Raw genomic sequence first — 14,176 nt, 5'->3', positions numbered from 1 at the left:
ACGACGGAATTGATTAAAACACTTCCAGCTAACACACTTACTCACTAGTCACCATGCTCAGTGTCCTGTTAATACTGGCTTGTTTGTTCATGTTTCATGCAATCCATGCCATGTTCTCCTTCCTCCTCTATATCCGATCCGAGGATGTGCTACAATCTGTGCTCCTTTTTTTGAGTTCTCTGTGCTGCCAAACACTGGCCTTGAGTTTAATCTGGCATTCAGGCTCTGCGCTGTTATCGTTTGGGTCTCATGGAAACTATCTTTTTAGAGAATATCCAGAACTACACTGCCTTCCTTTCCCTGTCTGGATGTCAGTTTGTGAATGATATCAGGAATGGTACCTCCTCCTTCTTTCACAGTGGGCTAATTACAACAGTTTTTGAGTATTTTGAACATCCATGTGTAAGCCATATATTGCTATTTCTAATTCTGAATAACGGGTTTCCTCTTCTCCCTAAGATTAGTCGATTGTTTAGAAAGCTTACCCGGGAATCTGTCTCGAAACAGTCTGGTGGCGGGTGGCAAGGTGTGTGGGAGGATATAGGCCGGTACCTGCCACAGGTGTCTCCTCCAATAGTTTTGAACTTCACCCCTGAACAAGTGCAAAATCCTAAAAACCTGATAGAATGGTTGAGTTGTATGCCCTGACCCTGATAATGCCGGAGAACGACAGCTTGCAGCATTGTGCCGGGTCCTGGCTTACTCCTATCAAACACTGCTTAACAGCATCCAGCACCTTGAGGAGAGGGAGGAAGTCTCTGAGACAGATGACCAGATAACACGCGCTGCGGCTGACCCAGAGGACCAACCAACCATGGTATCAGTCGCCCCCACAGTCAAGACAAAACAATTAAAACAGAGCAACCGGCAGCACAGAGGGAAACCCATCTGGGCTGCTGCCCTGTGGCAAGATATTGCCCGGGTGGAAAACTTTGCTGTAAAGGTACGTCATGTAGAGGCCCTCAAGCCCAAGAGTCGTGCTACTGAAGAACGTCAGGACAATGAAGAGGTGGATCGAGCTTCGAAAGTTGAAGTGGCTCAGGTGGACCTGGACTGGGGACGTGAGGGTGAGCTGTTTGGGGCTCGATGGGCCCACAAAACATCAGGACATCTGGGGAGGGATGCCACTTACAGACGGGCTCGTGATCGAGGGGTGGACCTGACCATTGAGGTTACCCATCAGTGTGAGACCTGTGCTGCAATCAAGAGAGCCTTGAGGGTAAAATCTCCCTGGAACAGGGGGAGGTGGACGGGGTTTCAATGTGGTGAGGCCTGGCAAATTGACTACATCGGGTCACTCCTACAAACACGCCAAGGAAACGGTACATACTCACCATGGTAGGAGCAACTACTGGGTGGCTGGAAACATACCCCATAAACCATGCCACGGCCCGAAACACTGCCTTGGGCCTGGAAAGGTAAGTGCTGTGGCTCATGGGACACCAGAGAGAATTGAGTCTGATAATGGGAGTCAATTCCAAACAATCTTGTCACCTCCTGGGCCAAGAGGCATGGCACTGAGTGGGTGTACCACATCCCTTATCACCCACAGCCTCTGGGAAGGTGGAGAGGTACCATGGACTGTTAACGTTACAAACACTGGGTGCTGGGACATAGAAATAGTGGGACATAAATCTACCAGAGGCCACTTGGCTAGGTAACAATAGGGGGTCTGACAGCCATGCTGGTCCTGCCGAAACAAAACCCCTACACATGGTGAGAGGAGCTAAAGGCCCTGTAGTGCGTGTAGGAAGGTGGATGGGGAAGGCCGTGTGGGTTGCTCCTGCCTCGGGAAAAGGCAAACCTACTCGTGGGATTGTCTTCGCCCAAGGACCGGGGTATACCCGGTGGGTCATGCAAAATAATGGGGATATCAGGTGTGTGCTTCAAGGAGACTTAACCCTGAGAGAAAACTAATCTGTAATCTAAGTTATATGTGGTAGGAAGACGCTGCAGGATCAACGACAGGTCACTTCGCAAGGAGCCGGGCAGTGCAACAAGGACTTGAGCTAAGCTGGTGCTGGCGTCCAGACATTAATCCTATTAATCTGTTAAAGGACGAGGAATAACGGTGGTGAGAATACTTACATGTTAAAGCATGGGGGACCTGAGAGTGAGACAAATGTTATGGAATAAGGGGTGGAGGTTGTATGGGGTCTGGCTGGGAAGGTACCGTTCCCTGCAGCCCACCCAGTGCTGTGCTCTGCACCTGGAGCTAGCACAGCAGTGGGATCACCCCAGGGTCATGCCGGGTGCTGAGCGGTGCTGGCACCGCACCGGGGCTCCCCCCAACCCTCCTAGGGGGTGGGCAAAAAGGGGAGAAAAGGGATATCCGCAGGGCAGCTGGGCTAACCCAGCCACGGGGATGGTCCGTGCCATGGGGGGGTCACACTCAGCAATAAAAGGTGGGAAAAGGAGGAAGAGGGGAGGGGGGGGCTCTGGTGGAAGCGTCTGTCCCCCTCCCGAACACCGGCTGCGTGCATTGAGGCCCTGCTGCAAGGACGAGGTCGAGCATCGCTTGTTTGGGGGAAATAGAGAGGAATTTCTTTCCTCTGCACTTCCACACAGCCTGTATTTTTGTTTTGTTTTGTTTTGTTTTGTTTTGTTTCCCTTTTCCCCTTTCCTTTTTTTTTTTTTTTTTTGTTTGTTTCCTTCAGTTCAATTATTTACTTCATATTAATCTTTCCTTAATAATTAATATTTTTTCCCCTTCAATTACATTATCCTTATCTCAACCCGTGAGTTGTTCTTGATTTACTTCCCCCCCCCCCTCACCCAAGGAGGGGCGGTGAGAGCGGCTGTGCTGTCCATCTGCCCAGCACGGTGACACCGGGGGAGCCCCGGGGGCGGAGGGGGGGACACCGGGAGAGCCCCGGCTGTAGGGCGGGGGGGGCCACCGGAAAGCCCGGTACCCACGGGCACGTCCCCACGGGCACCCCCCCACCCCGTGCCCTTCGCCCCGTGTTCGGGAAACGGGGGCGGGCCCCGAGCCCGCTCCCTGAATAAGTCCCGGCCCCTCCCGGTCCCGGTGGCACCGGCGGCTCCCGGGCATGGCGCCCCCCCCCCAGCGGGCCGGGACCCGGCACTATTACGAGGGCTTCGTGCAGAAGTGGGGACCGCGGGACAAGGTGGGCTGGCACCTCCTCACAGCCCCCCCAAACCCTCCATCAACGGGACAACCCCCCCCCCGGTACCGGGACACCCCCCCCTGGTACGGGGACACCCCCCCCCCGGTGCTGAGGGGTCCCCTCCGTCCCCCCAGGGTTACCGGAGGGTCTGGGCAGGGCTGCGGGGGCCGCTGCTCGCCTTCTACACGGAGCCCCGGGACCGCCAGGTACGGGCAGGACCCCCGGGGGGGGCCGGGGGGGGGGCCCACACCCCCCCAGTGGGACCCCAACTGGGACCCGGCTGGGAGCTGGGGGTGGGTGCGTGGGGATGGGGGGGGGATAACAGCAGCTTGGGACCCCCAAGAGGGCACCCCCAGGCTGGGAAGAGTGGGGTTGGAACACCAGGGGGGTGTTGTTTTTTTTGGGGGGGGGGCACACCAAGATGGGACCCCCAAGGGGGCACCTCTGGGCTGGGAGAAGTGGGATTGGGACCCAAGGGGGTGTGGTTTTGGGGGGGCACCAAGCTGGGACCCCCCCAAGGGGGCACCCCCAGGCTGGGAGAGGTGGGATTGGGACCCCAGGGGGGTCGTTTGGGGGGGGGAGGATGCCAATCCAGGACCCCAAAGGGGGCCCCCCCGGGCTGGGACCCGCAGTAGGAGAACCTTAGGGTGGGAGCAGGTGGGTGCCCTAGGCTGGGACCTGAGACCTCTGTGCCCCCCCCTCACAAAGGGTGGGACCCCCCCCCCCCACCAGGTCTGGGACTTGGTGGGACCCCCCCAGGACTGGGACCTCTCCCTTGGGACCCCTGAGCTCCCCGAGGTGGACACGGAGCTGGGACCCCCCAGGATTGGGACCCCCCCAGGATTGGGACCCCCCAGGATTGGGACTCCCAAGGTGGCACCACTGGGCTGGGACCCCCCCATTCTGGGTCCCCCAAACCGGGACCTTTTAGGGCGGGGGTACGGGGTGAGATTTCCCCCCGCTAGGACCCTCCCCATGGGGGTGAGGAGGGGGGGAGCCTGTTTTGGGGCAGGCTGAGGGCTGCCCCCCCCCATGTCCGTGGGGGGGGGGCCCATGGCTCTGCTGCCCCCAGCCCCTGGAGGCTCTGGACCTGAGCAAGCTGGTGGCGGTGAGGTCCGAGGGGGCAGCCCTCGTCGTCCAGATGCAGGACCAGAATGTGATGCTGAAGGTGAGGGGCACCCCATGGGGCTGGGGGGGGGCACAAGTGGGAAGGGGGGGGCACAGGAGATGCTGGGGGGCTGGGGCTGGGGGGACCCAGGGTCCTCGGTGGGGTTTGGGGGGCAGGGGAGGGCATGGAAGGGAACCTGCAGGTGCTGGGGGGGGGGGGACAGGGGCAGGGTTTGGGGTCACAGCGGGGTGTAGAGGCTTGGGGGGGGCAAGGGATGGGGTTAGGGGGCTGGGGGGGGGTGCAGGCTGCCTTCAACCCCCCCACACCCCCTGGTCCCTCACAGGCAGTGAGCGTGGAGGCGCAGGAGGTGTGGCGGGGATTCATCCTGACCATGGCCCAGGTGGGTGCGGGGGCCGAGCTGCCCCTGGGTGGGGGCCATGGTGGTGGCCCCATGGTGGCGGTGGTGGCCCGGGGTCCCCCGCGGTGGTGGCCCTGCCGTGCCCGGTGCCCTGCGTGCCCCCTGCAGATGAAGGTGCCCCTGGACCTGGTGCTGCTGCCCGGCCACAAGTTCCTGCTGCTGGAGGCCCTGCGCGAGGAGCAGGAGCGCCGCAAATGCCCCAGGGAGCCGCTGGTCCTACAGTGAGTTATGGGGCTGGGGGCCGGGGGCATCTCCGTGCTCACCGGGCTGAGATGGGGACGGTGGCCGGGGATGGCTCCGGGGGACATGACATGGCTCGGGGTGGCCCAGCACAGCTTGGGGTGACATGACATGGCTCGGGGGGACAGGACATGGCTTGGAGGGCCTGGCCTGGCATGGGGTGACACTATATGGCTCGGGGTGACATGACACGGATCGGGGTGACACAACATGGCTTGGGGGGCCTGGCCTGGCTTGGGGTGACAGAGCACAGCTCAGGGTGACACAAACATGGCTCAGGGTGACATGACACAGCTCAGGGTGACACAATATGGCTTGGGGTGACACAACACAGATCGGGGTGACACAACATGGCTCGGGGTGGTCCAGCCCAGCTCAGGGTGACATGACATGGCTTGGAGGGCCTGGCCTGGCTCGGGGTGACATGATGTGGCTCAGGGTGGCCTGACACAGCTTGGGGTGACATGACACAGCTTGGGGTGGCCCAACATGGCCCAGGGTGACAGGACACGGCTCGGGGTGACATGACAGCTTGGGATGGCCCAGAACAGCACAGGGTGACACAGTGTGGCTTGGAGTGGCCCTACACGGCTCGGGGTGGCCTGACACAGCTCAGGGTGACACGACACAGCTTGGGGTGACACGACACGGCTCGGGGTGACATGACAGCTTGGGATGGCCCAGCACAGCACAGGGTGACACAATGTGGCTTGGAGTGGCCCTACATGGCTCAGGGTGGCCCAACATGGCTCGGGGTGACACGACACGGCTTGGGGTGACACGACACGGCTCGGGGTGACGTCCCGCTCTCCCCCAGGTTCCCCAGCTGCTTCTACAACGTGTCTCGGGGGGAGGCCGAGCAGCTGCTGGAGCGCAGCGGGGGCAGCGGGAACATGGTGCTGCGGCCGGGGGGGCACGGCCAAGGCGTCTCCGTCACCACGCGCCAGATGCTGAACGGGTGAGCGGGGCCCTGCGGGGCCAGGACCGGGGCTGGACGGCACCGGAGGGCAGCTCCTCGTCCCCAGGGGGGGGCTCCTGATGCCCACTGATGCCATCACCCCCCCTCCACCTTGGCAGCACGGCTCTGATCAGGCACTACAAGGTGATCGACACGGGCCAGGGATACTGCATCAGCGTGGATGTGCCGGTGAGTGACGTGGGGCAGGGCCGGGACGGCCCCGGGGACAAGGGACCCCCGAGCTGGGCACCTGGGATGGGACCTGCAAGGGATGGGACCCTCCTGTCCCACGCCAGGCTGGGGTTTGGGATTGGGATCGCCCCAAAAGCTAGGGCACTTGGGGGCTGGGACCCCCCAAGGGGCTGGGACCCCTAAGGGACTGGGACACGAGGGATTGGGACCCCCAGGAGCTAGGACACTTGGGGGCTGGGACCCCCCCCAAGGGATTGGGAACACCCCAGGGGGCTGGGACCTAAGGGATTGGACCCCAAAGGGACTGGGACCCCCAAGGGGCCCAGGGGTTGGGACACAAGTGGTTGGGACCCCCAGGAGCCAGGACACTTGGATGCTGGGACCCCCCAGGGGATTGGGACCCCTCCCCAGGGGGCTGGGACCTAAGGGATTGGACCCCCAAGGGGTTGGGACCCAAGGGACCAGGACCCCTGAGGGGCTGAACCCCCCCCCCAAAGGACCCAGCACCTCCTCAGGGCAGGGTCCCCCAAATGCTGCATCCCCCAGGGCAGGGTCCCCATGGGGTCTGGGAGATGTGGGGCTGTGGGCATGGAGCGGGGGGGCTGTGGGGGCACCCGTGGCGATCCCCACGTGCCCTATTGTGCCCCCCCCCAGCACTGCTGCTCCTCGCTGGCCGAGGTGGTGCAGTACTTCGTGGAGAAGAGCAAGGGCACCCTGCAGCCCCTGCACTCGGAGTACAACCAGAAGCTGGGTGGGCATCCAGCGGGGACGGGGTGCACGGGGGGGGGGGGCGGATTTAGGATTGGGGGGGGCGCTGGGGGCGGTTATGGGCGCTGGGGGTGTGGGAGGTTGGCGGTGGAGGGGGGTTCGAGGGGGTCTTTGGGGCAGCCAGGGGATTGCTGGGGGGTTGGACAGAAGTTTTGGGGTGACTGGGGGGGGTTGGACAGAAGTTTTGGGGTGACTGGGGGGGGCAGGACGTTGGTTGTGGGGTCAGTGATTGGGGTGTCGCGGGACTGGAGGGGGGGGGGGGGCAGGGATTTTGGGGTGCTGCAGGCGGGCACGGGAGGGCTGGGTGGGTTGGGGAGGGGGCGCCGGGGCCGCACGGGGGGTTGGTGACGGCCCCATCCCGCTCCAGAATTTGTGGAAATGGACGGGGAGAACGGCGAGACGCTGCAGGGGGTGTACGAGCCCCCCCCCAGCTCCCTCGACCCCCAGTCTCCCCCCCCGACGCCACCCCCCAAGACCCCGGCATCCGTCCCGCCCGGCCACGGGCCCCAAGCCCCACATCGCCCCGAGAAAGGTGAGTCTGGGAACGGGGGGGGGAAACCGAGGTAGGGAGGGGGGGGAAGAGCCCCCCACGGGGGTGGGGGCACCCCCTGCCACCCCCCTGCCACCCCCCTGCCACCCCCCCATCCTTTTTTGCAGGTGCTGCCCCCCCCTTAGGGCGCCGTCCGGTCCCCAACCCCCGTACCCGCCCCTGCCCCCGCCCCCGCGTCCAGCTGCTGTCCCAAGGTAATGGGGGGGGGGGGGGGTCCAGGTCCCACAGGGGACTTGGGGGGGGTTTGGAGGGGGGTGTGTGTGGGGGGGCACCCAAATTCTGGGACCTGTCCCTGTGGGGCAGGGGCTGGAGCAGAGCCGTGCTTTGGGGTTCAGGTGCCTGCAGCAGATTGGGGAGGTTTGGGGGGGTGGGGGGGAGGTTCCCCCACCTCGCTGCCCCCCCCCCAGCTCACTGCCCCCCCCCCCATTTCGCAGACATTACGGAGGAGCTCTGGGAGAAGCTGAGGGAGCGGCGAGCTTGCTCGGACTGCTGATGGGTGCGGGGGGGGGGGGGGGGGGGGTCTGGCACCCACCCCCCCAGTCCTGCCTAGCCTTGGACCCCCCCACCAGGCAAAGGTTCCCTCCCCGGGGGGGGGGGGGGTGGCAGAGGCTGGCACCTGTATCACGGCGGGGGGGGGGCACAGCCCCAGCAGCATCACCAATAAACCCATCCACCCCACCCCCCTTGGCTGCCCCCTCCTCATTCCTTGGTGCCCCCCCCCCAAACCCCCTTTTCCCCCCATGGTGGTGGTGGGGGGTGGCAGCAGGACCCCCCCCCACGTGCTCCCACCCCCAGGCAGGGCACTGGGGCCGTTTACACCTCGATCCTGATTTATTAAGGCCAGAAGCAGCTGTCTGTGGTGAGGGGGGAGGGGGGGGTGACGAGCCCAGCCCAGGTGCTGCATTTTGGGAGGGGGGGGCACGCAGCGGCAGGGGGGGGTCCTGGCAGCCCCGCGGGTGCCACTGCCCCCCACCCAGCCTGGCGTCCCCAGGGGGGGGTCCCGGGGGGGCTGGCACAGCCCCAGCAGCGCGGCGAGGGCGGTGAGTGAGAGGGGTGGGGGCTGGGGGTACGTATGGGGGGGTCAGGGTACATTCAGTGCTCTGCCTGGGGGGGCGCCTAGTGGGGGGGGGGGGCGGCGTTAGGGCAGGCTGGAGCTGCTGCTGGCCGTGCTGTTGCGTTTCTGGAGGCATTTCACAGCGCTGGGCACCTGCAGCCCCACGGTGACGTGGAAGCTGCCACACCACACCTGTGGGTACGGGGACACGGGTGGGCATCGGGGGGGGGGCACGGCCGGGACCTCTAGGGGCTGCCCGGCCCCCCCCCCTCGTGTGCCCACCCAGCCCCTTACCATGAAGGCGGGCAGCACCGGCTGCGTGAACCTGGCCTTGAAGGTGTGCAGCAGCTGCTTGGTCCTGGCGTTGTAGAAGGACAGGAACCCTGCGGGAACACGAGGGGGGGGTACAGGGAGGGGACAGGAGCCCCCCCCCCAGCCTCCCTGGGCAGCCTGTCCCAGCGCTCCGGCACCCTCCCCGGGAAGAAGTTCTTTGGCGTGTTGGTGTGGAACTGCCTGGGCTCCATTTGGTGGCCACTGCCCCTTGTCCTGTCCCCACAGAGCCCTGAGAAGAGGTTGGCCATGTCCCTCTGTCTGCCACCCCTCAGCTCTTTCCAGACACTGCTCAGATCCCCTCTCAGCCTTCTCTTCCCAAGGCTGCCCAGCCCCAGCTCTCTCAGCCTCTCCTCCCAGGGGAGATGCTCCAGGCCCCGGCTCCTCTTTGTGGCCCCCGCTGGGCTCTCTCCAGGAGCCCCCTGCCCTTTTTGTCCAGCACCCAGCCCCCCAGACCCCCCCCAGACCTCCCCATCCCGTCGGGTCCCCGTGGGTCCCGCTCCCACCTTCGTGGAAGTTGCAGTAGACGCCGATGCAGTCGGGCACGGGCACGTCCAGCACCTTGGCCTTGTTGGCGTGCTTGGCGCTGAAGCTGACCTGCAGCCAGTTGTTGAGGTGGAGGCACCAGGAGGCCGAGGTCTTGCCCAGCTGGTCGAATTTGCCGAGGCTGCGATACGCCACCCCCACGCCGAAGGCCTTGCTGTCGCGGTCGTACTTCACCTCCCAGTAGTGGTCGTCCCCGTCGATCAGCGTGTCGCCTGCGGGCACGGGGCGCTGCCACCTCTCTGCCCGCGGGCGGGGGCTGCCAAGCACACGGGGAGCCCCCTCCCGCACCCCGGGGTGCCCCGCGCCCACCCTCTCCCCCCCCGGCTCACCCAGCACCGTGTAGGACTCGGCGGTGAAGCGGTCTCTGCCCCCGCGCCCCGAGGACATCCTCTTGGGGGACTGCACCACCCTAGGGCAGACGGCAAGGAGAGGGTTGGTGCTGCTCCGGGGGGGTGCCGGGGGTGTCAGGGGGGGCTGGGGGTTACCTGGCAGGAGAGTTGGCGGGCGAGGCCGTCCTGCCCTTGCCGTCCTTCTCGCGTGCCTTGACGTCCTGCACCTTGCCGCCCGTGGCGTCCCACTCCACGCTGAGCTCCTCCACCCGCAGGTTCTGGTGGCACGTGCTGGCGTCCAGCTTGAACGTGAATGCTGGGGGCGGCCACCGTCAGCGTGGCCCCAAAAAGCCCTCCTGCCTGGCCCCAAAAAGCCCTCCTGCCTGGCCCCGGGGTGGGGGCTCAGAGCCCAGCACGATGGGGCAGAGGCAGCGCTGGGGGGCACGGAGGAGCGGGGGCACCAAGAGGTGCTCACTGCCCCCACCCGGCACCCACCTCTCGTCTCCAAAGTGACCGGCTCCGAGAACTCGCCCGCCACGGCCTTGTTGCACGCCCGCACGCGGAAATTCATGTACTTCATGTCAAACTTCAGCCCTGGGGGCACAGCAGGGTCACAAACGGGACACGGCGAGGGGCGACACCGCGACCCCGTCCTCGGCACCCCCACCCAAACCTTCGGGCCAGCCCCGGGCGCCCGCCACCCCCAGCACCCACCCTAGGGCACCTTCGGGGCTGGACCCGGCCCCGTGCCCTCACCGGCCAGGGTGTACTCGGTGCCCTTGATGCCCTCCACCACCATCCAGGGCTGGTCCTCCTTGGCGCGGGGCGGCCCCTCGAAGTTGGTCCTGCGGTACTCCAGCACGTAGTGGTCGATCTTGCTGTCCTCGTCGGGCATCCTCCAGGCCAGCGTCACGCAGTTGTCGGCCACCAGCGACTCCGCCAGGTCGATTTCGGGGGTGCTGGGCACTGCCCACGGGAGCAGCCGTGCCAGTCCCCCCCAATGCAGCCGGGCTGGCCCCGGCGCCACCGGCACCGCACCCGCGGGGCACCCGGCCAGGGCACCCCAAAGCCCCCCCGCAGGGCACGTATCGGGGGGCTGGCACCCGCCAGGTCCCTGGGAAAGCGCCCCGAGCCCTGTAAGCGCTGCGTCTGGGGATTCCCAGGCACAGCACCTACACAGACCCTATGGGAACGGCACCCCGAGGACCCCAGGTGTGCACGCACACATCCCTGGGGCACAGCACCCCAGAGACCCCGAATGATGCACCCCGAGCCCCAAACAGCACCCAAAGGCACAGCATCCGAAGCTCCCTCCCCAAGCCCTCCCTCCCTAGCACTTTCTCACCTCGCTGGCTGGGACACCCCATGCTCCCCAACCTCTCCCCCCTGCCCCAGAGCACCCCGAAACCCCCTAACTACACCCCGCTCCCCCATCCTGGCCCCCATTTGTCCCCCCGCCAGCCTGACACAGCCCTCGGTGCCCCGTACACCCTGGCACTGGCCCTGCTTCATCCCGGCTGTGCGCCGGGAGGAAAATAACCCGAGCTGGCTGCCCGCCATGCCCTGCCCCGCGTCCCCGCAGCCCCAGCACCTCCCTCGTGGCCCTGCAGCCGCCGCCGGCGGGCGATACCTGGCAGGAAGGCGAGGGCCTGGAGCAGGCGGCGCTCCTGGGCAAAATCCACCATCAGATGGCTCATGTTGTCGCTCACCTTGGCCTTGAGCGAGAGGCGGAAGGCAGGGGCCATGGTCACGCTGCACAAGGACAGGGGGACGCGGGGGGGGGGTCAGCAGGGCTGGGAGCGGGGCAAAAGCCCAACCCCGAGCGGCCACCCCGACCCTGCGCGTCTGTGGGGAGAGGGGAGGGTGGAAGGGGGTGTCCCCGGGACCACCCCCCCAGCGTTGGGGTGAGGTTGGGGGTGACACCGACGTTAGGGGTTAGTGGGGTGCGGGGCCGCGGGGGGACCGTACCTATCCTTGATCTGTTTGGCAGCCTTGAGAGCGCAGAGGGAAAGAGGAGGGAAAAAAAGAAGAGCAGGATGAGACAGCAGCACCAGGAGCCGGACGGCAGCAGCACAGCACCGCACGGCGTCCCCACACGGCACCCCCATGGCACAGTGTCCCCCCCCCCATGGCACGGTGTCCCCACAGCCTCTCACGGCGCTCCTACGCCCCGCTGGCTCAGCGGAAAGGAGGCACCAAGCAGCACCCCTGGCTCTGGGCGGGGGTACCCAAGGGACACAGGGGACGCAGGGGACGCAGGGGACCCAGGGGACGCAGCACCCCGCTCCCCCGGTCCCTGCTGGGTGCCCGGCCCTACCCTAACCCCGCAGCGGGCGCAGCCAGCGCAGCGTCATCACAGTGCCCAGCGCAGAAAAAGGAGAGGAACGTGCCCCCAAGCGCAGGCAGAAGTGGGGGGGGACGACACGGGACGGCCCCTGTGCCCCCCCCGGGGACGGCCGGGTGGGGACAGAGCCCAGCACCCATGGGTGCTGAGGGGCTCACCTCGATGAAGTCGTGGTTGTTGGCGGTCTGCAGGGTCTGGTTGGCCGTCTCCAGCAGCTCCTCCGAGCTCTCCAGCGCCTTGGTGCAAGCCGCCAGCTGCGTCTGCAGGAGATGGGGGGGCAGCGGGGTGACGGGGAGACCCCCCCCACAGCTCGGTGGGTGCAAAGGGGGCGGTGTGTGTGTGCTGGGGGGGGGGGGGACGGGGGCTCACCTGCAGCTCGTAGGTGCGGCTGGCGCGCTCCTGCTTGATCTTGGTCACCATGCCGTCCTTCAGCTCATCCAGCAGCACGTACAGGGACTGGAACTCCCCCTCCAGGTCCTCCTGCACCCGCGCCGTGTTGTCCTGGGGGCAGCAGCGGGGCGGGGGGGTCAGCGGGTGGCCGGGAACACCCCCCCCCAAAGCCCCCCCGGGGTCCCCGTGGGGGCAGGGGGAGCGCTGTGGGTACCTCCACGTTCTGCAGCATCTGCTTGAGGGAGTAGATGAAGTTCTGGATCTCCTCATTCTTCACGGCCAGCGTGGTGATGATCTTCCGCAGCGCCTCCTGCCCCGGCGCCAGCACCGTCAGCGCCCGGCCCGGCCCCCCCTCCCCCCCCCCCCCAAAATTTTGGGGCTGTGTTCTGTGTGTGCCCCCCCCTTAGTGGCCTCCTGGGCATGGCAGAGCCGCACCGTGACTTGGCGAGAGTGAGCACGGGGGGGGTGAGTGTGAGCAGGGGGGGTGTGCACGGGGTGAGTGTGAGCACGGGGGCTCGGGGGGGGGCCCCATCCCATCCCCAGGCACAGCCCGGGCGGGGGCAGCCCCCAGCAGCCGTCTGCGCCCTCCTCCCTCTCCCCCCGTCCTCCCTCTCCCCTTACCCCTTCGTCCCTCTCCTCCCTCTCCCCATCTCCTCTCTCCGGTTTCTGTCCCCCCCCCCGGTTCCTCCTTCCTCCAGCTCTTTATTCCCTCTCCCCCCGGCCCTCCCTCTCCCCTTTTCCTCTTCCCCCTTCCCTCTCCCCCCTCCCTCCCTCTCCCATCCCTCCCTTCCTTCCTCCATCCCTCTCCTACCCCTTCCTCCATCCCACCAGCCCTCCTTCCTCCTGCCCCTCTTCCTCCCTCCCTCCCTCCTCCCTCCATCTCTCCATCCCCTCCTCCTCCTTCCCTCCTCCCTCCATCACTCTTCCTCCATCCCTTCATCCCTCCTTCCTCCATCTCTCCTCCTCTTCCTCCATCCCCCCCTCCATCCCTCCCTCCACATCCCCATCCCCCATCCCTCTCCCCCCTCCCTCCCCCTTCCATCCCTCCCTCCCTCTACCCTCCTCTTCCTCCCTCCACCTCTCCCTCCTCCCTCCCTCCATCTCCTCTTCCTCCCTCCTCCATCCCCTCACCCCTCTTCCCTCCATCTCTCCTCCTCTTCCTCCATCCCCCCTTCCCCCATCCCCCATCCCTCTCCCCCTCCCTCCCCCTTCCATCCCTCCTTTCCTCCCTCCCCTCCCTCCACCCTCCTCTTCCTCCATCCTCCATCCCTTCATCCCCCCTCCCTCTTCCCTCCATCTCTCCTCCTCTTCCTCCATCCCCCCATCCTCCCTCCCTCCATCCCCCCTTCCCCCATCCCCCATCCCTCTCCCCCCCTCCCTCCCCTTCCATCCCTCCCCTCCCTCCACCCTCCTCTTCCTCCATCCCCCCTCCATCTCTCCCCCCCCATCCCATCTCCCTCTCACCCCCTCCCCCCCCCTCCCTCTCCCTCTCCCTCTCCCTCTCCCTCTCCCTCTCCCTCTCCCTCTCCCCCTCCCCTCCCCTCCCCTCCCCTCCCCCCCCGGTACCTGCTCTCCCATCCCGGGCCGCCCCCGCCGCTCGGCGCCGCCGCCGCCAACAAAGGGGGAGCGGCGCCCCCCCGACCCGGCCCGGCCCCGCCCGCGGGGCACGACGGGAGCCGTAGTCCGGGGGGGCCGCGGGGCGTGCTGGGAAATGTAGTCCGGGGGGGTCTTCTGTTTTTTATGGGGGGGAACCGCTGTAATGACCCCCCCCACAGCCCTCTCGCCCCCCCCCTTGGTGCCTCCGAGCCTCCAGACGGGGGG

General features: G+C 66.0%; 1 protein-coding gene across 1 annotated transcript; it reads right to left on the bottom strand.

Moving 5' to 3' along the window:
* Positions 1 to 8,200: 8,200 nt before the first annotated feature.
* On the bottom strand, positions 8,201 to 13,986 carry FSD1 (fibronectin type III and SPRY domain containing 1). Its single transcript, XM_082780267.1, has 13 exons — positions 13,922 to 13,986; positions 12,570 to 12,665; positions 12,335 to 12,466; positions 12,124 to 12,225; positions 11,590 to 11,612; positions 11,252 to 11,373; positions 10,378 to 10,587; positions 10,117 to 10,215; positions 9,778 to 9,937; positions 9,622 to 9,701; positions 9,253 to 9,504; positions 8,711 to 8,799; positions 8,201 to 8,608 (listed from the first exon to the last, which is right to left on the bottom strand). The coding sequence occupies exons 1-13, from the start codon at positions 13,931 to 13,933 to the stop codon at positions 8,501 to 8,503; spliced, it is 1,485 nt and encodes a 494-aa protein (XP_082636393.1). The 5' UTR covers positions 13,934 to 13,986; the 3' UTR covers positions 8,201 to 8,500.
* Positions 13,987 to 14,176: the final 190 nt, after the last annotated feature.

Source organism: Aythya marila (genome assembly GCF_965140915.1).
Source record: "Aythya marila genome assembly, chromosome: 27".
NCBI classification, from domain to species: domain Eukaryota; kingdom Metazoa; phylum Chordata; class Aves; order Anseriformes; family Anatidae; genus Aythya; species Aythya marila.
Note: the sequence above shows the minus strand (reverse complement) of the source record. Positions and strands in the feature narration are given on the sequence as shown.

What these genes read in the sequence shown, in the direction of transcription:
- FSD1 (XM_082780267.1), bottom strand. An exon ending in GCCGCACCTACGAGCTGCAG is followed by an intron (nt 12,226 to 12,334) that starts GTGAGCCCCCGT and finishes CATCTCCTGCAG; the next exon opens with ACGCAGCTGGCGGCTTGCAC. An exon ending in CGGTGCTGCCCGCCTTCATG is followed by an intron (nt 8,609 to 8,710) that starts GTAAGGGGCTGG and finishes CCGTACCCACAG; the next exon opens with GTGTGGTGTGGCAGCTTCCA.